The following is a 26,768-nucleotide window of genomic DNA, read 5'->3' as shown; positions in this document are numbered from 1 at the left end:
AGCCCTCTGAGGGTAACTCAGGCCCATTATTTTATGGTAACCTCTTTTCACTAACTTTGTAAGTACTAGCGAATAAAGTTAGAGAATACAAATATTTTGCAGCTTGAAATTAGAAAATTTCAAAATTTTGCTGAATTCAAACACCTAGTAAAATTCAAGTCAAAACTGTAAACTCATGCCAACCCATTCTCCACTCTCAATGTCCTCCATCCTAATTTAATGTTAAACCTTACAACTTACGGCTCTCCATTGCAAGGACTGTGATATTATGAACAGCATTTGTCTCTCGATCCAGAGATTTGGCAGTTGTAATAACTCCACTGTTGGCATCAATATTGAAGTATCTCTCCAAGTCTGTGTTTCTGTCAATTGAATACCTAATTGAATGTTAAAAAAAAACACTTCAATATTTGTTTGATTATAATTTGCTGAATTTATTTCATTAATTGCACAGCCAATCACCAAATTCTGCTGACTCCACAATCTGTCATACTAACATAAAATATGTCTAGTTTAAAACTTCACCAATGTTCCCGTTGATTCATAACCTGCTTGTCAGTAATCTCTGCTTTTCTGTCCAACAGTATAAAATAAAGACAGTTGTATAAATATCTTCACAGTGGATTTGAATATGCCGTTATAAACTCCACACTGTGGCTCCTAAAAAACATTCTCATCAGATTTAGTAGCCCTGGCCACGATTAGAGGTCCCTCTAAAATGAAACATATGTAGACATCTGACCCATTCACATATACTTAGAAACATCTTTTGGCTTCATTACATCAGGTTGGTCTTAACCTTTCTGTTTTTATATTGCTCATTCGGGGGCCTTGACCAGGGTTCCACAGACATGTTTCAAAGCAGAACCCCTCAGTGTGGAGAAAAAGGAACCCTCCTACACTGTTGGTGGGAATGTAAATTGGTACAACCATTATGGAGAACAGTATTAAGGCTCCTTAAAAAATTAAATATAGAACTATCGTGTGGTCCAACAATTCCACTCCTGGGCATATATCCAGAGAAAACCATAATTCAAAAAGATACATGCACCCCAATGTGCATAGCAGCACTAGTTACAGTAGTCATGACATGGAAACAGCCTAAATGTGCATCAACACAGGAATGGATAAAGAAGATGTGGTACATATATACAATGAAATATTACTCAGCCATTAAAAAGAATGAAATAATGCCATTTGTAGCAACATGGATGGACCTAGAGATTATCATACTAAGTGAAGTAAGTCAGACAGAAAAAGACGTATATCATATGATATCACTTATATGTGGAATCTAAAAAAGTGATACGAATGAACTTATTTACAAAACAGAAGCAGACTCACAGACTTTGAAAACAATCTTATGGTTACCAAAGGGGAAAGGTGGGGGGAGAGATAAATTAGTAGTTTGGGATTAACGTATACGATATAATCAACAAGGACCTACTGTATAGCACAGGGAACTCTACTCAATATTCTGTAATAACCTATATAGGAAAAGAATCTGAAAAAGAATGGATATATGTATATGTATAACTGAATCACTTTGCTGTACATCTGAAACTAACACATTGTAAATCAACTATAATCCAATATAAAATAAAATTTTTTAAAAAAGTAGAACGCCTCAAATTACATAAATATTTTGGTGTGTAAAGGATTTTCTCAAAATATCTCTATCTAAATATTAGTAAATAACTACCACTCTACTTGTATTCTTGTTCAATTATGCTATTTTTTGATTCATATACAAAATTCACCCTTCCCTCATTAATGACTATCTTCAAATGCCCTTGTCTTTCTAGGTGGGTGAAATAAGGACTCTCATTTAAAAGCAAATAATTACACAAATGAACAAACAGATAAACACACACCTAATTTCAGAAAGTATTCTCTGTTTCCATAGTAGTTCAACTACTATTATTAAATAGAATCATCTACTACTAGTCTGCTATATAACAAGATGCAAGAAACTTAAAAAGGAAAGAGAAGGCATAGGAAAATGTTACAAAAAAACTGACCACAGATCAACAAATATTATTGTCTTTGTGAAGCAACAGGTATTTGAGAATATTACAAAGTTATTTTTGATGGCTTCTGTTTTCTTGATGGCATAGGAGACAAGGTTGTCAACTAAGACAGGAGAAGAGAGGAGGTTTGAGGAGAAGAGAAAATTCCTTTTTTTGAGAAGAGACAAAAATGCATATACTAGGGAGAATATAATAGAATAGCTGAGCATTGTGGATTGCCCCTTTGAGATTTATTTCCATTGACTTAATGTAAAACCAGTCATCCCATCTGTCTGTCTTGCTTTGTTCTCATCTATGTATTTGAAGATGCATTAAAAGGAGAGGGTTGGGTTTAACCAGTGATGGACAATGAGAGGAGAAGAGGGTTAGGAGGATGAGGGTACCAACATGTGAGTGATGATAATGAAGGTCCATGGTCTCTAAGTTTGTAAGAGAGAACTGAGAAAATAAGGGAAGGCAGATTGACATCGAGAAGATTCTGGTAGCACCAATCGGTGGTGGGACTTTACCAGGATGCAGAATTGCTGGAGTGGGAAGTAGCTGACAGAGAATGAGATGCCTGAAGTTGATTTTCAACAGTAGTAGTGTATCTATGAGAGTTAGCAAGCCAAGGGTATGTTCATTAGAATCTATGACAAAACTGAGGCAGAGAAACAGATCATTAAAGTCAAGACGACCAAGAAAGTGAGAAGCCAAAAGTGACGGTGGGGAGAAATAAAATAATCTGTGTACTAAAATCCTCAACAAATCAGTGTGATTACTATATATTTGATGGTTGATAGCAACGTGAAAGATTTTGAGTAAAGTATGGTGATGCATTCTACAAAAGAGTTGAGAGTTTGAAAGGGAAAAGAAAATTAAATAGTTTGAAAATGGCAAAGGCAGTACAAAACGTACTCACCCTCACCTCCAGGATCTGTGCTACATGAGATATGAGAGGAAAAATAAATCTTGAGTTTCCCCATACCCTCTACTTACCATCCTTTTATTGTAGCTAAGTGTCTTTATTCAAATCAAAATCAAACCATTCTACTTGAGCTATCCATCCTATCTGCTGACCTCAAGAATGTTTTTCCTGGGATTTGGATCCTTTTCCATCTATATAGCTTTATTTGAATCAAAAACGTGTGTTTTCTATTTTAAAAAACAAATTTCTTCCATTTGTGTCAAGTTCATCGTTGGCCTCCATATTGTCAAATCCATTGTTCACTTTTCTGTTCTTTTATTACTTTTTATCTCATTTAAATTTACCTCAATTGACCACTGATGACTCCTCAAAACACATTCTCCTTCTGCCTTTATTAATACCACATATTCCCTGTTGTTCTCCTACCTCACTCTCTGCTCCTTTCAGTCACCTTGGCTGGTTTACCCTCCCCTTTGTGACCTCTGGCTACTCGCACTCCCCCAAAACCTTTCCCAGGGATTCCCTTCTCTTCTTGGATAAACACTTTTCCTTGCAACTTACAGGGTCCTATCGCTTAACTCACTTCTATATTTTTGATGACACCTACATTTATATAAAATCTCCTTGGCCAACCAAACTTACATACTGAATTACTTACTTAGTAGAACCACATAAATACACAACGTGCACTGAAATGTAATGTGCCCAGACCGATGTTGTCTCCTAGCAACCCCCAAACCTCCTCCTCCCTCACGCGTTTCCACCTGAGCAAATGACACTACCAGTCACTTGCTTACTCAAACTAAAAACCTAGATTTGTTTTTCTTTCTTGTCCCTGCATCCAAGTTGTCAATAGTACTTGACAGTAGATATCATTCCAAGCTACCGCCTACTTTAGCCTAGACTTTGTATCATTTTACTCCTTATCAACATACTTCAATTCTTTTTTTTTTTTTTTTTTTTTTTTTTTTTTTTTTTGCGGTGTGCGGGCCTCTCACTGTTGTGGCCTCTCCCGTTGCGGAGCACAGGCTCCGGATGCGCAGGCTCAGCGGCCATGGCTCACGGGCCCAGCCGCTCCGCGGCATGTGGGATCTTCCCAGACCGGGGCACGAACCCAAGTCCCCCGCATCGGCAGGCGGACTCTCAACCACTGCGCCACCAGGGAGGCCCCATACTTCAATTCTTATTGTCTACAATCTACTTCCCACACAACAGCCATGCAAACAAGAAATGAGTTTATTTAATGTTAAAAATAGACTTTAATTTTCAATTACATGGAAGACCTAGATTTTCTCCTCTGAAATGTTGCTTTAGTCAAAACATTATATGCCAATATTTCATAGTATTAACATATTCTCTATGTATGCAACGATTATACATATATAATTATTTAATTATATGTATATATATATTTAATATATATATATAATCCAATGGTAATAGAATAATTAATATTAACGTTTGACATGAAGATTATAACTCAATACCCACGCACTCATGCATCAATCGAGATAATACTAAAAGCCTGAACTGTTCATTTTTTTTCAAACTACTATGGTAATGTTTGTATATTCAGGAAAAAACAGACTTTTAGATTCTTACAAAGCAAAAAGGCCTTGAACTTGGCATATATCTGTCTTAATGAGTTCATGTAATCCCCCACTGAGCTAAAGTCAATAACTAAAACATTTGCCTCTATTATCAATAGTCTCAAAACTCCCAGCATTCGAATAAAGGATATTAAACTTGAGAATTCATTTAATATGTTAAATATCTCCAACCTCCATTCACCTCATAGAAAAACCCCTATATCTTGTGGGGATGTAGTTATCACCTATGCTTCTATAAATTTTGAGAAGAATGGACACCAAAGTTTCTATCATCCAAATATTATTTCTAAACCATAAACTCTGTAGCTTCCACTTATAACTTGAGTGTATCTTTATTTTTTATTTCTTTTAAATTTTTTTCTTCCAGTTTCATTGGGATATAATCGACATACAGCACTATATAAGTTTAAGGTTACAGCATGATGACTTGACTTACATACAACATGAAATGCTTACCACAATTCAGTATATTTTAAAATATTTATAAATCTTGCTTAGCTTTCACTAAATAGCCTCATATATATGTATTTGGTATTTCGTGAATTATTCTGATATTCTTATGTCTCCCTTTCACTCATTCATACATTCAGCAATTAATCTGGAGGACCTGCATGCGTCGCTCTATCTCAGGAAATACAGTATATAAACAAAATATTTTGAAAGGTAGCAATCTATAATAAGTATTTAGGAGAAAACCAACAAATTGCTATTCTCAGTGAAGGAAACTGGGACAGGTGTGGGAAGAGACTGAGGAATTATCTTGAGAAGAGGTGGAAACCTGGGCAAGGATCAGGAGTAGACAAACCATGGAAAATAGTCACAGTGGTCATTATATTTCTTAATCACAAGGACTTAAGATACCCCCAGTATTAAAGGGGTTCCCTATTTTCTACCAGCCCCTCTGGACATGCAAAAAGTGAGAATTTATGTGTGAGACATTAGCTAATGATAAAGTTACCTGAAGGGGGAAAAAAAAATCCTTAACCAAGAGAAATAAAGAAAATACGGGCACTTTTTAGAGTGAGTGGGGGAAATTGTCTCTGAATTAGAATCTGGGAGGGCTGAGTGAGCCAAAAGAGAGAAAGGGTTCTGAAGAAGCTGGGAGAAGTACACTCTTTGCAGCTCCAGATCTACTGGCTTAAGGACAGAGAAATACAGTTGCCTGAATCAATTAGAGGCTGAACAGGAAAGAAAAAGACTGGTGTTTCTCTAATCATGACCCAAAGTTATCTTTAAAGCAACTTCTGCTGCAGTTAGTGGTGTGCACGCTCACAATGACCCCTCTAGTTTCTATAAATTACAACCTAAAATACTTGACCTCTTTCACTGTAATGTTGGAGTGACCAATGAAAGAGATCACTTCCATATTTTTGCAGCACTAGCAGTTAAAGCTTCTGCCCTCTCCATTTCTTATGCAGACACCTCCAAATCTCAATAACAAGCCTCAATCCTTTTTCTGAGATTTCCTAAACTACTCCAGATACCAGCAACATGTTCAACTAAAGCTCAGAATATCCAAAAGCAGATTCATCAACCTGTCCCTCCCTCTAAATATACTGAGAATGTAAAACATATACATTTTTTTCCTAATCCTCAAACAGCTATGTAAGGTCACGTGTGACAGAGACTTTTACTTGCACACCTAATATCCACTTGCCCTTAGTTCTTATTAATAGATCCCTGCTTTTGTTGGAGGCAACCATGTGTCCAGCTGAAAAACTACACTTGCTAGCCTCCCTGTAGATGCAGTGTCCTTACAGCTAAGGTTTAACAAATGAGATGCAAAAGAAAGTTGTGTTGAGCATCATTGAAAAACTCCCTCAGGATAGGACAGAGTTGCTAATTCAGCTGGCATTTGATTTTTGCCCCTTCCCCTCTATCTCATGTGGGACATGAACACAGTGGAAAGTAACCCAAAAGTCACCTTGTAAATATGAGGTGATGAGTGCCTGACAGAAGCCGCCAAGCCCATGATGACATTATCCTGCCAAATTGTCAGTCTTTGACTGCCTGGCTCCAGACTTCTCATTGGTAAGTCATTAGTGTTAACCTTTGTTTCAACGAGCCAAGCACAATTTCCAACTAAGGCAAGCAGGTACCATTATTGCTGTATGTCAGTATTGGACTTTTAAAGTCTCACAGCTGGTTGTTGATGGAACCAGGATTCAGAACCGTGTCTGTCTGAACCATCTTTCCAGTATATATCACATCGCACATAGAGGAGCTTTTAGTCTCTACTACCTACAACTCTAGAATTCAGCCTATTTTCATTTTTTTTCCACTGCTCTATCTAAAACTCTAAGACAGTTACACTGATGTATTAATTGATTAAATGACAATATGGTGTGTATCTCCATTTAGGTGCCTTTCCTCATGTTGGCCCTTCTTTACTCCTATGTTTCCTCCTTCCAATTACTGTAGTCCTACAACTCCTTAAAGACAATCCTCTGCCTTGGTAAGGCACCAAGCCTTCCGACTTACTTCAGAAATTGAGCCTTTTTAAGAAAGCCTGCAGTATACGGGGCCCATGGACTTCACTACAAGCTCCCTGTGCTGCACCACCACGAACCACAGACTGGGCAATATTTATAGCCACAATCTTGCAGCAAACCTACCGTACTAATTTGGGCTTTTCATTCGCCATTTGTACTTTTCTGTTTCTTTATCTGCAAAATGAGAAAATTTTACAAGATGATTTCTCATTTCCAGATTTAACATTGGATTTTTTAAATAAGTTTTCACCTAAGATCTCTCCTCCAGCTAGATAACAAGTGGGTTGGGACCACATCTTATACATCTAAATATCCTCAGTGTTCTGTGCGTCTGAAACAAAATCAATCCCCTAATAAATGCCTGTAGTTACCAGTGCTGCTGTTCAATAAGCTGCGAAGATCGACTAAAATGGCCCTCTCCATATTCACAAGTAGTATTCGTATCACCCAGCTATGGATATACATGTTGATATTCACAAATAGAGTATGAAGGTGAGTGGGCTACATTAACACAAATGCTACTCCCTATATGGAAAGGTAACATAAAAAACACCGACAAATCGATCAATAGAAATAACTGAATCATTTGAGTTGAAACCTTAATTGCTTAAGAAATTTATGCACATGTGCATGCATGTATGTGTGTGTGTGTGTGTGTGTGTGTGTGTGTGTTGCTATGAGCAGTGTACAGGTTTTGATACCGAACTTGCTAAAATCCTAGAACCACATTTTCTAACTAGAGTCATGTTTATTTATAACAGCGGAATGTTAACACTTGCCTTATAGGGCTTTAATGAGAAATAAATTACTTCAAATAAGCTATTGAGTTCAGTACTTAGTGGTGCTACTGTCTGCAGCCTCACCCCCTTCTTCGGATAACGGCAACTCAATTTTCCCTTGTGGATTTCAAGCTTCCCGATCTCATGCAATCTTGATGGGACTCACCATGAAAATGCCCAGAACTTCCTGGGTAAGAGATGGACACGTGTCCTAAGACAGGACTAAAAAAACTTTCCAAGAAATGTGAACCTTAAACAGAGCCATGAGGAAAAAAATGTTGCCAGTGGTGCATCCACTGCCATGTTCAGAAGAGACTGTGAGCTCACTCTTGCTACTTGTATTTAAAGAGAAACCTTCCTCCTCTCTTTTCTGAAGACTGGCTGTTCAACCTTCCCTTTAATTCTGTGAGATAGTCACATAATTTAGATTAAAATAATATGTACAAATACATGCATGTATACAAGCCACTTAAAGTACACACTGACTTATTCAAACACCCCATGTGTGCTCAGACTAGTCACACTACATAATGTAATATCCGATACTATTTTATCCCCTTTTTTCTGAGGACATACCATACCAGGAATGCCAAAAGAGCCTGCAGGTAAATATTATTATCATCCTTGTATCCTTGAACATAAATACAACTCTAGCTCTGTATTTGGATTGTTAGAAATGCTGAAAATGATCTCCATCACTTCTTAATCACCCTTCTTCAAATCTGATCTTACGTGTAATAATACATTTCAATTCATTGGCTGTTTTAAGCACAGGGACTTTGGGCTTGCTGTGTTGCCTACAGAATAAATGTGCTGATTTCATAAGACAGCACTAGACTCTTAGGATATAACTACATAAAACATAAACAGACTTTATGTAATTCTTTGGCTTGTCCAAATCCTGCCATCCCTCAAAGTCCAGCTTATGCTTACACTCCTTCAAATGAAGTCTCATGTCCAATGACCTTGGAGTGATTAGTATTTATCTCACAATTTGCCCTCTGACAGAGCTGGCACTTTTCCCCCTTGTATTGTTTAACTATTATGGAATCTTATTTCTTCAGCCAGATTGTAAGTTCCTTGAGGTGAGGGGAAATGTTTTATTCATCTTTGTTTTTCCTGTATTTTCCCAGTGTCGTGCACAAAGCAGGTTCTTAATCAATATATGTTGATTCACTGATCAGCCTATGGATGCTGACATGAAGAAATAACAGTCCTCTGAACACTAGGCTGTTCTTATAGTTTTTACCATCTTACTGATGAGAAACACAGAAGCAAAGCTTTTACCATTCAGAAAAATGATCAGAATCAGCAGAACACAATCTGTCCTTCCAAGTTCAATAGATAGAGCCTGATATTTGGTAGTTGGGGCCAAAATTTACATGAAATGGTAGGCAACTACATAAAAAATAAAAAGCCAGAAACATGCTGGCCCTCAATTACCCACTTTTGCTTTCAGAAAAATCTCTTTTTTTCTACATAATCTCAAGTATTACCTAATTTCCAGCTTTGGCTTCTAGTTTTCATATCAGGAAAGACGAAGGCAAAGTGTACATGAAATGGTGGGCCAGGTAAGCCCTCTGGATAGTGGGCAAGCCATAACAAGACATACCAATTCACAAAGGTGTTATATTCTTTTTTTTTTTTTTTTTTTTTTTTTTTTTGCGGTATGCGGGCCTCTCACTGTTGTGGCCTCCCCCGTTGCGGAGCACAGGCTCCGGACGCGCAGGCTCCGGACGCGCAGGCTCAGCGGCCATGGCTCACGGGCCCAGCCGCTCCGCGGCATATGGGATCCTCCCAGACCGGGGCACGAACCCGTATCCCCTGCATCGGCAGGCGGACTCTCAACCACTTGCGCCACCAGGGAGGCCCCAAAGGTGTTATATTCTGGCCAGCCACTGGGCTCCGGGTTCATTTAACCTTTCAATCTACTTTTACTATACTTCTAAACAGTCAAATGGAACCAAATGGTAAGGTTCCAACAGTAACGTAGATGTCCTCATCTTGTTTTAAGGAAAGGGCAGATGCAAAGAGCTTTTGGTTGGTACATTAATGGAATAGGTAAAAAAAAAAAAAAAAAACAAAAACTAGGCAAGGCATGGGTCATATGGGAAGAAGATCTCAATTTACCTTGCTGGAGGCAAGTACATGTATTTCTTTCTAGAATTCTAATCTCTTGCCCCACATATCAGAAAATATTCCAAATGTAAATGGCATATGCTAGATTTCAGTATTACACTACAAAGAATGTCAATGAATTCAAACACTAATTATCCACCCTCCCGTACTCTTTTACAATTCAAATACTATTGGCCTAATTTTAAACAATGAAACAAATACTGCTTTTCCATTCCTCTAAGAACTACGATATTCCTAAAAGTGCAGAAGCACAAAGCTCACAACTGTAAGAGTCCTCAGCTTCCATCTCAGCCTGGAGATTCACTTTTCCTAGGACCTCGGCAGACTGTGTGATCTCCTCCTCCACTGGCCTCTGTTGAAGAGGGCTTACATTTTGATAGTTACTTGAGTGCCCGATGCAAATACGTGTTTATGTCCATTAAATGACTATGTAATATTTTCTACATATTGGAAAATATGTGAATACTAACCAACGTTCAATACAGATTGCCAATACAGTTGCTTGTAAAATGTCTCTCTTCACTGACTTGATTGACCTTGAAATAAAAATGCCATGAAAACAATAAACTATAATAATAGCGATGTACAATGATAGTACATCCTAACAGTTTAGTCATGATTGACAGTTTAAAAGCATCAGTTATTTTCCCTTTCTCACTTAATCTTCAAAAACCTTGGGACAAAGCAGGGATTAAGTGTTGGTTTTCCTTTTTACTGGGTTATATGGAAACTTAGGAGGCTAAGTGACATCCCCTAGGATACTCAGAAAACAGCAGTGCTGGGAAGAGAACCAGTCTTCTAGAGAATGTTACTGCTAGGAGTACCCATCAACTCACCAAACTATACAACGAGGAGGCTGGCCTCTTATAAGAGATCATAAATGGATAGGAAAAGAGAAATATGTGAGAGACAAATTCAGAAACAAATAAGCTATAAGTGATTATTCTGACCTTATGAAAAATAGTGCAAGGCAAAGAAATGTTGCAAGAATACAAGCATTAAGCCTAAGTCAAGAAATTCATTTTACAAAAGCAAAAGAAATATTCACACACACACAACATTTCAGTTCACTCTGAACAAAATCTCTCCCTATTTGTGCAACTTAGAGATTAGAAAAGGATGTAAGAGGTACTAACCTGAACTTTCAAGGTCACCTTGATTAGTTTTAAGAAAATAAAAATGAAGTAAAAATACAGCGCTGGCCAGCTGCTCTTTCATTGATGGAAGTCACAGAGATCTTCACCTCCAAGATTAGCAGAATGAAGCCATTGGCCCTTTCTATCTCTGTGCCTCAGGGAGCAGACACAGAACTCACTTCACCTCTAAATCAAGTCACTACCCACTTGGTCCTACTTTCCCTTCTCCTTCCCCAAGTTAGTATATAACATTGCACTTTTTCCAAGTAAAATATTATTAAAAGTGAGATATTTACACTGAAAGGCTTTAACAGGATAATACACAAGGAAATGGGTAAAGAAAAAAATTTAAAAATAAGATTAAAATATCAATATAATAAATTAAAATTTTCTTAAATCCTCTCATTCACTGAAGTACTGAATTACGATACGTATTAGTGTGTCTCTTTATTTTTCCAGATCCTCAATTTTATGAAATCATTCTCTCTTTCTCCCCAGTAAATTAAGTGATTTAAGCAGAAGTCAGACTACCCTGAGTAGCTGATCTATGACTACGATTGTACTGTGGTTGGTTGTTCTTGGGGGAAAGGAAACAAGTATGTCACTAGAGTTGCAATGCTATAACAAAACCCAAATTCAGATTTGTGCACATCAGTGGGACTCGGTAGATGGAGCTGAGCTTAAGTCAGGGAGCTGTTTGACAATGAAGCCTGGGCTATTACAGGGAGGAGGCAAAGGCTTATTCCATCTGAGTACATCTGTGACCCACAGATATTCTAGTGCACAGAAGGCTACATTCTTAGAAATGGTTTATGACCACTGCATTAAGAGTAAGATAGCCTCCATATAGCCTGAATTTGTTGTAAAGACAGAGGAGCAATGAGTATGACTTCATTTTTGGAATAAAAATTGGTTTATACCCATTCTTTACTAGGCTATGATATTACTGTCAAACAAAAGAGAAGGAAAGGAGAGTACTAATTACATATACACACACATATATATGATTATTATTTACATGTAAATAATAAAATGATATTTAATATTATTAAATGTGTGTAATTATTTATATAAGTAATAAGCCTAAATCGCTTATTATTTTAGGAGGAAAAAAGATTATGAGCTCTTCTTAACTAAAAGTCATTGTCTAATGTATAGATATTTTTCTTGATACTCTGTAAGCAATGTCCAGACTTAGTTCAGAAGTTAGCTCAAAAGCACTTAGCATCATTAAATATCAGTTAAATCTAAAAGTTAAATCTGTTGTTAGCTTTTGTAATCAAAATCCAAATCATGACACTGAAAAATATTACTTACGAACCCAAATTAAGACATGAAACACAAGGTAATTTCTGGTATGTTCTATATACTCATTTAAATATTATTAAATATTTACTTAAAAAGACATGCTTTATCATATGCACACACACAAATACATGCATATACAAAAACATGTCTGTAGCTCTCAGATTGTAAAACTATAGTAAAAAGTGTGAACTGGAATGTTGTGATATTTTGAAACGCTTACATATCATCATTCTGTTAGTGCTACAGAGTTGGTTATAACAATGTGCCTACTCTCTCTATAGGACTATTGAAAGGACATTTTTAAATAGTCCTTATATATAGATACGGTATTATTTTATTTTTTATAAGTGGAATTAAGAAACTAACAAACATATACTATCCATATAGACCAATATAAAAAAGGGTTTGTTGAAAAATTAACCCCTAATTTAAACTGTGTATAAAACTAGTTTTCTAACATCTGCATTTATCCTACAACAAGGACATGCATCACTTTCTCTCTGAACACAGTTTGTGTTGAAAGAGCTCAGGATAACTGGCTGAACAGGCACATCAGCTCTGCTTGTGGATGACAACGGTGCCTAAAGATACTGCCACACAATATGGCCTTGGATAATCAGGTGACACATTTTCGAATTACTAGAATGTTGCACTGTTCTGATGTTGTTTCACTTCTGCAGCTATGGCTCAATACGTATACAAAACTGGTTTTTCTTAGCTATGACCGCAAAGCATCATAACATAGAGACGAGTTGTGAATAAAGGCACATTGTTGCAAAATTACAGAAGAGGAGGGCAATGAGCTCTTACCTCACAGGGCTGTTGGAAGAATCTGGGTCGTGAGCTGCTACGGTCCCAATGATATTCCCAACTTGGGTAGCTTCTGACACCTCCATGGGGTACAGCGGTGAGGAAAATACAGGGGGCTCGTCCACATCTTCCACAATGATCTTCACGGTTGTCGTGTCGCTGAACGGTCCCAAGCTTAGAAAGCGAGGGTCGGCATCTCTGTTTGCAGCTTCTATCCGTAGCGTGTAACTTGTTTTGGCTTCAAAATCCAAGTCCTATAAAGAAAGTTGTTAGGAAAATTAAATTAAGGCAAAACAGAGCCTTTTCATTCATGCACATCAATAAGCATAGTATGGACCCAGCCAGGAAAATGCACCATCGGCATTCAAAAGTAATAAATAATAATGCCAATCAGAATCCTTGCTGCTTTCTGGCTCATAGACAATGGTAAGTACCTTTGAGCTAACTTAATCCACTCTGCCGCCGTACGCTGCATGGGCAAATGCAGGTCTTTAGAACATTCTTTGAATGACAACTGATATGATTTTAGAATCTTTTCCAAGAGGACCTCAAGGTAGTATTCTTCAAGCATGTAATTTAACTGCAGTATCCAGGGGTGCACATTAAAAAGGAAGAAAAATATAACTTTCCATTGAATTTCTCATTTACAAGGTCATTTTCATTGATTTGGGGGACTCCTTTACAATCCTTAACTTTCAAGTGTTCCAAATGCAGCTGTGGCAGAAGAGGTGGCATATCGAGGTTATACAGCCTGAACACATAGTTGATTCTTCTTGATGAAGCACCCACTGTTTCTCTCTTCAGTATTCTGCCATCAGTATACACTGTATCTCTATTTGTATTAGAGGGTTGACAGTTATATTCTAGAATCACCATTCTGCAACTTTTCAACAGGATTAACATGCTAACACTTTTCTCAAAAACAGTGACCCAAGTCAAACAATATGGTAGCTTAAAAAATTGTAAGGGCAATTAAATGTTGTACTAATGAAGCACCATCTGTGAAAAAAAGAATTCTATGCCCAACAGGTAGAACTTGCCTGTGACAATCACATGCTTCTCTTTCTTCAGGGGGTACAGAAAGTCCCAGCTTGTTGTGACTTTCAGTCTCAATCTCACCACTAAAAAACTGTCCCAAAATATTTGTTACATTTAATGATATAAAAACAAAAACTTTAGAAACCAGTAGAAATACTAGCACATATAAAGCATAATTTACTTGTCATTTTTACGTGTTATTTAATAAAAAAGCATTAAGAAAAATGGGCTAAAATGTACTGCTGAGAACTGTAATCTAAATTTATCCATCGTGTGTATGGGCATATGTGTGCTATATATGCAATATATATGACAAAAGGTACATGCCACTTATATAAAATATAACAACACATATATATAAAATATAAAAATATATACTATATGTGTGTTGTGTGTGTTTCCACATAAATAGGACATGAAGAGATTCCATGGCTCATCTTTTTTATATGAAAAATATATAAACCAATACTCAGAACAGTTTCACAATATCTAGGCCAGAGAGAGCTTTATTCAAATGTTTATCTGCTTAACAGCTGTCTCATCTAGTAGATTGTAAGCTCCAAACTGTTTTGTTCAGTACTAGCATTCCCAGAATTGCCTGTTCTGAATTTGGTACACTGAAAGAACTCAATACATTCTTAATGAATTAGGAAAAGCTAGAATGTAGCTATCCAGGCCTCAAGAGCCTCAAAACGGAACTACACCTTTGCCCCAGAGAATCCAGAGGGCTCGAGTGGGAGGTAGAGGAAGAAAGAACCAGGTAAATTGTTTTTCTTGACTATAAAAAACTTCTTATAATTACTGTGGAAAAACCAAGTTTTAATTCTTATCTGAGGTCTCACATGAAAATCCTGGGGCACGTGCTACACAACGCCATAAACAGCACCTTATTAATAAAATCAGTGATATTTTTATGAGGCTACCTTTTTTTGTCTATTATCTAAAAATATTTCTACCCCAATGGTCTTCAACCAAAGGTAAGAATCAGAACCACTCAGGGGAACTTTCTAACACATTCCTGGCTCCTTCCAAGAAGATTTTGATTCAGCAGACCCAGGATGAGTCACAAGCATATGTATTTTGAAAAGGCTCTTCAAGTAATTGTGCTGCAAATCCTCTTCTAAGAAACTTGACCTCTTATAATTTTCTGGGGCCTATACATGTAATCCGATATTGAATTTGGGTTCTGCTAAAAATAAAACAAAGCATTCTTATTTACCTAAATGCATTTACTTAAGACACTCTAAACATACTCACACATAGCATGAATATGAACCTATTCAGTTTGTAGTCTTTTTTATTTTTATTTTTCGGCCACACCATGCACCTTGCAGGATCTTAGTTCCCCGACCGGGGATTGAACCCGCGCCCTCGGCAGTGGAAGTGTGGAGTCCTAACCACTGGACCTCCAGGGAATCCCCTCAGTTTGTTCTTATAATATTTATAAAACTGATAAATTAGGAGAGAAATATTACTTTTATATATTATGTGTCTATGTAAGATAGACTATGTAAAAAAAAAAAAAAACACCCTGTTTACCATCTCCTTTTCAATTGACTCAAAGCCATAACTTTTTTAAAAAATTTAATTAATTTATTTTTGGCTGTGTTGGGTCTTCGTTGCTGCGTGCGGGCTTTCTCTAGTTGCGGTGAGTGGGGGCTACTCTTTGGTGCAGTGCACAGGATTCTCATCGCGGTGGCTTCTCTTGTTGCGGAGCACGGGCTCTAGGTGCATGGGCTTTGGTAGTTGTGGTGCGTGGGCTCAGTAGTTGTGGCTTGCGGGCTCTGGAGCGCAGGCTCAGTAGTTGTGGTGCACGGGCTTAGTTGCTCCGCGGCATGGGGGATCTTCCCGGGCCAGGGATCAAACCCGTGTCCCCTGCATTGGCAGGCTGATTCTCAACCACTGTGCTGCCAGGGAAGTACAAAACCGCAACTTTTAAGATATTCATTCAGGTTTACCAAAGGGACAGCTAGTCCTTTTGTATTCAAGTAAAATTCTGACTGACTTATGAGAGAATAATTTACATTTACTGCACAAATGAATGCAATTATTTTTTGGCAACTTGTTTTTTTTAAATGTGTCTAAAAGGCAACAACATGCAGTAAAGACATCTGGATGCTGCCAAGTCATAAAGAAACACAGGATCATGCGTGATGATGGGTTGCCTAAAAGCTATTCTGAAAATCGAGCAATAAAAGAATTCATATGAAAGCCTATGAATCAAGATTCCAGACAGAAGGAAGTGCCACACAAAATGATTTTCAGAGCAAACCAGAATAAGCCAGACTAGTTTTCAAAGAAGGGTGTGGTATGATGGATAGGATGGTTAAGCAAATTGAAGAAAAGGCTTTTGCAATAAAATGTTAATTCCTGTTTCTCTTTCTTATTGATTTCTACAAAAGCAATACATTCCATAACTATTAGATTTAATGAGCAAGGTTATACTCGGGGAAAGAAAGTTAAAATAATAACTGGGGAAAGACAAAGAAGAAGGAAAGGGAAGGAGATAAAGGTAATGTCTAAACAGATTCTATTCAATACTTGAAACTACAGAGCATTGGAGACTAGATATATTTGGAAATTTGACCAAAACACAGTTCAAGCTGCAGCTCACAAGAAAATAAATATGTAGGATTATTAAGAACCTGAAACCAATTATTGTCACTTTGACCCAAACTAGCGATGCCACAGAGAAGTTGCTTTTTCATCTGTCAAGTGACATCTATGTCAGAGATGCTGAAAGAGAAAGCAGCTTGTTGGACATATTCTTTCCTAAACTATCAAATAGGGTTGTTGAAATTTACTGCCATCAAAGGATGATGAACTTTAGGATTAAAACAGTAAGCATTAGAACTAAGACAGTGGTCAGCAACATTTTCCTGTAAAGACCAGATAGTAAATATTTAGGCTTTGCAGGCACCATGTCCTCTGCCACAGGTAACTGGACTAACTTGGCTGTGTGCCAGTAACACTTCGTTTACAGACAGGAAGTTTGAATTCTATTTAACTTTCACATATCTTTTTTTTAAAAATTTTTTTTCAGTCACTTAAAAATGTAAAACCATCCTTAGCTTTTGAGCTGTCCAGAGACAGGCAGGCAGTTGTTTGCCAATCCGCGGTCTAAGGAGCCCCAAATAATAAGCTCTTTCCAGATTAGAGGTTCACCCCTCTTCCTCTCACTTTTTTTTTACTACAATTAAAATGAACTATTCACTATAAACAGCATACTTTGTCCCTTCTAGTGTGTATCACCTGCTGCTCCCTCCTCCTCATATAACTTTGTCTGCCATTTTTCTTACTGAAATCTTTTGGAGACCAGCTATCTTCTTCTTTATGAGTGATCTCATAATCCCCTCACCTAAAAATAAAACTTCTTTATATTTGTAGAGAGCTAACTCCAAAAAAAAGTTTTACACACATCTTTAATGTGCATTTTAAAAGACAGAAGAAGGTTGGTATTATTGAAACTAAGTAGCAAAGAGCTCCAGTGAAAGCCCAAAATTTTATGCATACTTAGGGGCAGACACACTACATGAATTCCAAGCCACATCTGTCCACCACCCATGCCGTTTCTGCTAGAACAAGCAGGCATTGTTCAAACTCTAAGAGCAATTAGGGCCTCATGCTGTATGGCATTATCACATCTAGGTATCTGCCTACCTCACCAAGTAAGTAGGATTGCTGTAAATTATTTATAAATTTAAAGCATCTGGAACAGTCATGGACACAGAGTAATTACTGTATAAGCATTTGCTATTACTACTATACTATTATTAGTGCCATGATTTCCGGCTAGATTATGAGCAAATCAAATGGAAAGTAAAGATTATGTCTTTCTCTTCTGTTTCCCCCATGACACCTCAGCCTATATCTTTGGCAAAGTCAGTTTATAGTATTCATCTGTTACATTCAAAACAATTAAGTATCATAAACAGGGGAGACCCATCAGTTCCCCCCTGCCATTTTTAGCTTCCTCAATAGTAAAAACCTAAGTTAAAATATCATCTTGAATTCATTTAATAAAATCATTACACTGCATTTTTCTTTCTGCATATAGCTCGCCTTCTGGTCTATAGCCAAACACGCTCTTGTTAAGCTCAATGACCTCCTTTAGATCTTGTACTTTGGGCCAATGCTGTTGTTGATGTTTCAGGGACTGATCCAAGTTACATCGTTCAGGAAATTCTTCCTTCTGTTCCTGTAACCACGGCATGGTGCCATTGGGGCTGGTGTGTGTGTGTGTGTGTGCGCGCGCGCGTGCGCGCACGTTGGCACTGTCTATGTATATAGTGTCTTATGTTTAATACTGATTTTGTACAAAAGCACTGAGACCATTCATCATCTTTAAAAGCATTTCTTTCTCTGGAGCTTCCAGCTGTCTTTGGGATCAAAGCATATACTCTGTGGCTTTCAATATCCTCCCTACTTGATCAAATCAATACAAATCATTTTTCCTACGTAAATGGGCTTAAATGAAACTGTACCAATGGAAAAGAACCCACAATCATAACTTTCCCTTTATGATTAATTTATTCTAAATAAATCTACTGCCCAGAACCTTAGAAGTAATCTACAACCTTGGACAAGGTATCTCAGCAAAGAACAATTTTGTACATTTAAATACAATAAGAATTCTAAAGTTTTTCCCTAAGTACTTTCCAAAAGCAAAAAAAAAAACACGCCATTATTATGTACAACTGCACTACTGCTTTTATTTCCCCCCCCCCCGTCCCTGGGTTATGCCCAAGAAGGCCTTATTATCTCTGTCAGCTTGACTAAATGTAGACAGGCTTCTTCCTGACTCTAGGCCCCTGACCTACCTTTTCTTAGAACCAATCTTCAGCAAGAGTCTTGCTCCAAGTTACAAAACTACCTGCTATCATGAAAATACAAGAAAATTTACTTTTCCTTTGGGTAAAGCAAACACAGTGTCACCTACACCCCTGCCCCATTACACACACACACACACACACACACACGCACGCACGCACACACACACACACACACTCTCTCCAGCTCTTACAAAATTCTCCAGACCTTTGTTTCACCTGAGTTGAGATTACACTGAATTCTCATCTCTCTCTCCTAACTGCAATATCCTTGAGGTCTGTCTTACTTGTTTAACTCTGTCCAGTGACATTTTTGCTTTCACAGCTACAAGTGATTTTATCAGCAGCATGCAGCTTTTACCTGTCTTGAAATTTGTGTGAATCACAAAACCTATATCCAGATTTGGGCAATAAGTTATTTTTTTATAGGGAAGAGGAAAGAGAAAGATGTGTTCTAAATTGTTTTATATATATATATATATATATACACACACATAATTGTTATATATATATATATAGATATATATATGTAATAATTATGTATATAATGGTCCACATTAAAGCCCTCAGAGAGGCTCAGGTGTGAAGGGGAGAAGACCTCTGGAAGTTTCGCCAGCTCTGTGGGTGTCCTCTACAAGGGACTGACCCTTTCATGTCTGTCTCACTGTGCTAGGCTTTGAGATCTATGAGAGAAGCCAAATGTATAATCTTACAGAGGTAGGTAGGTAGGTTACCAGTTGTTACAAGTAGGTAACCACTGTCTTAGATAGGACAGAGATTCACTGACTGCTGAGTGAAGAAAGAAAAAAGAAAAAAAATCTAAGAATAAATTATTTGAATGAGAGTCATTATTTTAGCTTTCAAAAAAACCTATACTTTAACACTGCTGCTTCTCAGGTGCCTGATACAAACATTCACATTTTGCAAAGATCACTTCCACTACATAGAAAGTATCTGGTGCTCTACAGGTAAACTGGGACCCTGAGAAAGGGTCCAGTTTATGAGTAACTGCAGAAATGTTTAAGCCTAAGACATTAAATTATGTCAAGCTATTAGGAATAAAATAAGGATACAAATATCAGGAATTATTATTTCCATTATGTAGCTCCACGAGTGCCCTCTGACCTCCAAGAGTACTTACGTTAACATTTTAACCTAGATATAAAGATCACTGAATATTTTTAAAAAAGCAATTCAAGCAGGTATCCTAACACATCTCTGTTTTGTAACAATTTTTTTTAAAAAATTCTATGACCACCAACTAAATGCACACACATTTCAAATTGCTAACTGCACTTGTCTACAAAGAGGCAGTACCATAAACAGCTGAACGTATTTCCCGTGAACAATACACATTTATATAGTCCTTACCCTGCGCAGGTTATAGTTCTAAGAGTGAATTTAGGTAGGCTGTTTGGATTCTATAAGCAGAAGGTAGAAAACAAGCCTTGCCAATGACTATATTCCTGCCTAGCATCAAAAACCTGGTTCACTGGGCTTCCCTGGTGGCGCAGTCGTTGGGAGTCCGCCTGCCGATGCAGGGGACGCGGGTTCGTGCCCCGGTCTGGGAGGATCCCACGTGCCGCGGAGCGGCTGGGCCCATGAGCCATGGCCGGTGAGCCTGTGCTCCGCAACGGGAGAGGCCACAGCAGTGGAAGGCCCAAGTAACGCCAAAAAAACAAAAACAAACAAACAAAAAACCTGGTTCACAGTATAGCTCAGATTGATTCCCTTACTGTGCTGAGGCCCATATTTCCCAGCATGCACTACTGACTGGACCAGGAACTTCCATGAAAGGGTCTCATTTTCAGGGAAGCTGAATCCAGATTATGACCCAAAGACAGTTTAGTTTATGTCTTCCTGGGGACCTTTATCAAATAGTGGCAACTATTAATTAATCTTGATCCACACAATTACTTTGTGAGTAGGATCCACTTATCACAGATAAGTGGATAATAAGATAATCCACTTATCACAGATATCCACTTATCACAGATCCAGCTGTGTTAGGATCCACTTATATATACACAGCTGACAGTAGAGAGGAGATTCAAGTGGAAGTCAGCAGATCTGAGATTCACCCTTACTTTTGCCACTTCATGTAAATGTAACCTGAAGGTTTTTTAGTTTCCCTGGAGCAGAGTTGGGACCCAAAATCTTTTCTTTCACAGTATCCACAATATTTTATAGCTCCTCTCTTTTCATGTATTCCACCCCCCCACCATCACTCCTTGAATCTGGGTCACCTGGTCTTGCTTCGATCAATATAATATGGCGGAAGTGATGTTGTGTCGGTTCCGGAAATCAGCTTCAGGAGACTATGGAGCTTTTGTTCTTGCAATTCATGGAACAAAGCCAGGTTAGCTGCTGGCTGCTGGAAGGCACACTTCCAGCCTCTCTTGTCCTTCCAGCAGACAGACAGCCACCTCTACAGAGGCAGATCCACCAAGCTCACGAGTAACTGACCTCTGACCCATGTGTGAGCCCTCGTAAGACCACCCTGCTGAGGCCCCACCAAACTGCTGACCCATGAAATCATGACCTAAAGAAATAATGTGTTAAAGCACCAGCTTTGGGATGACTTGTTAGGTAGCAGCTGATACAGTCACAAAGAGGAAGAGAATAAAAGTGGATGACTTCACTTTTTGACATGTGATGGCTGCATATCCAGGGAAAATGAACCAAAACAGACTTGAAATGACTAAATGAACTAGTGGCAGAGAGATCAGATCTAGACGTGGAAATGTCCTTGAACTCCAGGCCTTTGACTCTTATCATTCCCTTATTGGTTGTGTCCTGTCTTTACTACATAACATAGATTCCAGGATCCATCAATCCCCTCCCTCTACTGACAATATATGCAATTCTTTTTATTGATCTAAATATGAATTTTTATTTGCTTTGTTGATCAGTTATTTTTAAATTCTCTTAAAATATCTTAATCCTGGAAGAATACAATAAACTGCCTTTTCTGAATCTTTCTCTGCCCTAACTTAAATTTGTCAGTTTCACCAAGTAATGTCTAAAGCATTCTTTCCCTCATTTTATATGCATGCTAGAGCTGATGTTCTCAGTCGTCCCTTTCATTTTAATTGCCATGCATACGATATGACCCCCAAACCTAAGTTTGTACTCTAGATCTCTCCTCTAAGCTACAAACCCTCATTCATGACCTTCTAGAAATAGTTACCTAGATATCACAGGTAACGCAAATATATTGGAAACCATTTTAATCACCTCCACACTCCCATTCTAAAGGAACAGCACATTTTTCATCTAGCTACTCATACTAGAATCATTAGTTTTATCCTTAAATTCTCTCTCCAATTTTCCTTACGTAATCACTAAATCCCCTCTTAACTACTTCTTAAATATCTCTTTCTTGGAATCCTACCCATTGAAACTAATCTAGGAAACAACACACCATGGAAAAAGACAGAAATAAGGAAAACTGTGCATTATCTGTGACTTGTACTAAGCGAAACAAAACAAAACAAAAAACCATGAAGGGCTCACTGGAATATGTCTTTGACATACACATATTCTGAGAAGATTGCTCTGATAACTGCCAAAATCAAAGAAAATGGAAAATACTCCTAAGGAACAGGGTCTTCGTCTCTTTGTTCAACTTTCTTCAAAGAGTGTTGCTATCTTATTTTTTTAAGACCCTAAATTCATCTCTAATCTTGACTATTCAAAAATGAGTAAATTTATACTCGTTTATTATACTCGAAATATGTAGAGAAGAGTCTATACACATGCACCCATGTGCATGATGATTAAGATGATGTTAGGATCCACTTATATATACATAGTAACAATAGGTTGAACACATTGGAAAATATAATCTGAAATTCAGACGTTCACTAAATTAGAGTTATTGTTTTAATCTAAAACAAAAATCCAAAATGTATGCTTTTTCACAGTCAAAGGAGACACATATCTTTCCTCCATTTTGAGAAATGTGCATCCACAGCAGCAGGATTACTTAAACAACATCTTTGAAAGAAAAAAATGTAATGAAAAGAAGAAAAATAAATTGGAAATATTGTTGGTTTCATTTTCCTCTACCACACATCAACAGCATTTATGAAATACTGAAATACATACTTGACTCTGGGAATTACTGCAAGCAGCAGACAAAGGACACGTCTCAATAACAAGACAGCAAACCCAGAGCTCAGAAATCTGTGCAGCTGAGTGGAAGTTGGACAGGACGCGGCATATTCTAACCCTTCCTCTCCCACAGGGAATGGAGGCCATGTTATCAATACCTCCCCAACAATGCTCTATTATTTGATGGTTTTGACTTCATTCAACCTTATTTTAGGGTATGGAAAATGAGGAGGCTATGAAGATAGCACAGCAGAATGGGCCTGAAGAAGCTTAAATATGTTCTTTGACAGTATGATATCAGCCACCATACAAGTCATCCCTGTGCCAGAAAATAGATGTGTACTTATCCTTCAAAGGAAATGCATTTTGAAAAATGCTCATTTTTTACTGTACTGTAACTCTATGTAGTAATGTATTTTATAGAAGCAAAATTCCATGAGATAATCCCAACTGAGGTCTTACATTGAAAACTGAAGTACGTTAAAGGTAAGATTGCCATACCTCAAAGGAAAAACAGGAGACTAAATTTCCTACATTGTAAATTATGATGGAGAAATGTAAACAGAAAGAATTCTAGGTAGAAAGAAAGACACAGTTTTCACTCACGTGGGATAATACTTATGTTTATGCTTGGTGAATTTTGAGGCCCTATGTAAAACTGGTTTTAAAGGTTATTATCAAATCATTCATAAATGGCCACAGAAATAGATTGTACTTTGCTTTAACGGTTTAACACTGTGGTTTTGTTATCATTTTTAAAAATACCTAAAATATATAAGCATGTCTATTCTTAATGTATAGAAAGGATAATTGAATTCTGAAAAAATAATTCTATGGTAACATCTATACAAATCTTTAGCCTTGTGGATTCTGCATATTTGGTCATATGCAGAATTTATATTTCTATATAAGACACTGGAGCAATAATAGCATACCTGAAGATAACTTTTTACAATTCTGTACTTCTTTTTGTTTTTCTAGCATATGTTTTAGAAAAAGATTGTTTTTCTGTTCTTCTCTCCCTGCTCCCAAGTTCACCCTATGCAAGTACAGCATATGTAGATGTTTCAAAATATGATAATAATTTGCTCAAACTGGAATAAATCTCATTATAACCAAGACAGTACATTGTTTATGAAAAAGCAATGGACTAAAGTTTTATTATACTATAGAGTAGAGAGAAAATAAGTTCAGATGATTATCAAGCATGGTTCACAGGTACAAAATAACTTAATTCCAATAGAAATGACTAGCTAAATGGACATAGGAACTCTATTATCCAAATGTGAAGTAACACCCTGAGATACACATCATCAGAACAAATATACTTATGTCTTTAACAAAAAGCTCATCAACATCTTAGCAGTGTCTGGTTGTAAAGGTTTTCCTATAGTCAGGAGAGCCTGGAAAACTTATGAACAAATGGTTCATATTTATGGACTGTCCATAGCATTCTCTAGTTTATCTCAGTGAAAATTTTAAAATATTCTGAGAACAATGGAAGAAGGCTTCATTTGTCTTCTTTCAGAATTTCTTGGTTTTAATCAGAATGCTCTTGTGACTCAGATTCAGAAATCCATTCTAGATTTCACAAATGATTCTCCTATTATCTGGTCATGAAAAGAATACTGAATTTATGGGACTCATATATGTTTTCTCAGACTCTGCTCACTCGGAGGGGTCTCTGGAAATGTTTTAGCTGGAATGGAATATAGACCCCCATTTACTGAAATCTTGAGAAGTAGAACTGAAAATCAAAATCCTGTCCTTGAGTGTCATAAGTAGTTGTTAGTTCTTAACAGAGAGAATCAGCAAATCTTCAGAAAGGACTTCCTTCATTCTGAGAAAAACACTACAAAGAGAGTTTAGTTTAAAAAAAAAATGTAAACAAAGACACACTTCTGAAATTGAGAATCAAGATACTGTTGCCTTAATGATGGAAAAGTGCTTGGATTTGGGAATAAAGATTGCCTTTGTGAGATCACACTGCTTTAAGATGGAAGGTTCAGAGATACAGGCAAGAGGGATGGATATTCCACATACAACTTCTAGTGGGCTGAAGCCGTACGGTTGGATTGAAGACCAGAGCTCATACACATGTTCTCATGAGCTATAATGAAGCTACTGATTTGTAACTTACTTTTGTAGTTCTCGTTACTGAAAGCCCTCCTTAATTCTAATAATTTTTCAATAAATTTTTAGAATTTTCTAAATCTATAAACTCATTGATGATTATTTTACCACTTCCTTTCAATTTGTTGTATCACTCTGTCTTAATCTCTTAGTATAAAGTAGCTTCTTTTCAAACTAGTTGGAATAATAAAAATAAAATAGTGTTGAGTTTTGAACAGCAATTTTTTTTAAAAAGGATAGATTTAAAAATTAAAAAGCTGAGGAACAATGAAAATAGTTTTGGAGTGAAGCAATGATAACCAATCTTAGGGTAATGCCAAAGAGAGTAGGAAAAAACACGAAAGACAAAAGACAAAAAAACAAAGAGACAAGATCTATTATGGATCAAGAAGGGACAAGAAAAGAAAAGACTTTAAGGCTTTAAACTTAACAGTAAAAAAGGTGTGCTACTTGACTGTGGCCAGGAAAGTGATAATATTTTAAATAAATGTTTATATAAATATCATTAAAATTCAGTGCTTTGAAAAGAAATGCTTTGAATTAGAATTATCACAGTCCCAACAATAAGGGTTCAAGAGAAATTAGCAAACATAATTTTCTATTCCATAGCATATTTTATTGTAGCTGAAAGTAAAATACCTTTTAATATTTATTATTTGTAATCCACTCTCATTTGCAAAGCACGGTACACATATGTAACAGTGGCCTTGCAAAAGAGGCATAAAGAGACCATTCACTTACACTGCCTCATCTCGTGCCAGCATCCCCTCCTCCCACACTGTGCTCCAGTAAAATGGCCCTATTTCTAGTTCTCTGAGCTTAACGTGCTATCTCATATGACAAAGCTCTGCACAGGTGGTTACTTCCATAAGAAAGTCTCCCTTCCCCTGTCTACCTGGGGAATAGCGTTATCCATCTACTATGCAACTCCTTTCTCAGGTCATGTTCAAATCTTTGAGAGACTAGGTGGGACCGACCAGTTGGCTGGCAAATGGGCCCTGGGCTCTCTTGGACACTTCTACAGAGACTTAGATATTTGCCCAAATCTTTGGGACCACAGCTAAATTTATGAAAAAAAAAAAACCCATGGTATTACATTTTTACTAGATCAGCTCCCAACACTGAAGGGAAACACATGCGTGCACACACACCCTTCCTTGATCAAGAAAAACAAATTGTGGTACAGACAATTTTACTTCCCCTGTTTAATTATTTGGTTTAAAGAAGGAAGAATGGGAGCAACACTCCAGTCTTAAAAGATGAGGAACAGGGCTTCCCTGGTGGCGCAGTGGTTGAGAGTCCGCCTGCCGATGCAGGGGACACGGGTTCGTGCCCTGGTCTGGAAAGATCCCACATGCCGCGGAGCGGCTGGGCCCGTGAGCCATGGGCACTGAGCCTGCACGTACGGAGCCTGTGCTCCGCAACGGGAGAGGCCACAACA

General features: G+C 37.4%; 1 protein-coding gene across 1 annotated transcript in view; it reads right to left on the bottom strand.

Moving 5' to 3' along the window:
* The window catches only part of CDH7 (cadherin 7), a 124,977-nt gene that overhangs the window by 23,709 nt on the left and 74,500 nt on the right, over positions 1 to 26,768 (bottom strand). The window contains exons 7-8 of the mRNA XM_060118182.1: positions 13,212 to 13,465; positions 241 to 377 (exon numbers count right to left, since the gene is read on the bottom strand). Coding sequence (XP_059974165.1) covers positions 241 to 377; positions 13,212 to 13,465 — 391 coding nt within the window. The remainder of the gene's footprint in view (positions 1 to 240; positions 378 to 13,211; positions 13,466 to 26,768) is intronic.

Source organism: Mesoplodon densirostris, chromosome 15, assembly GCF_025265405.1.
Source record: "Mesoplodon densirostris isolate mMesDen1 chromosome 15, mMesDen1 primary haplotype, whole genome shotgun sequence".
Taxonomy (NCBI): domain Eukaryota; kingdom Metazoa; phylum Chordata; class Mammalia; order Artiodactyla; family Ziphiidae; genus Mesoplodon; species Mesoplodon densirostris.
The sequence above is the reverse complement of the archived record's forward strand: the minus strand, read 5'-3'. Positions and strand labels throughout refer to the sequence as shown.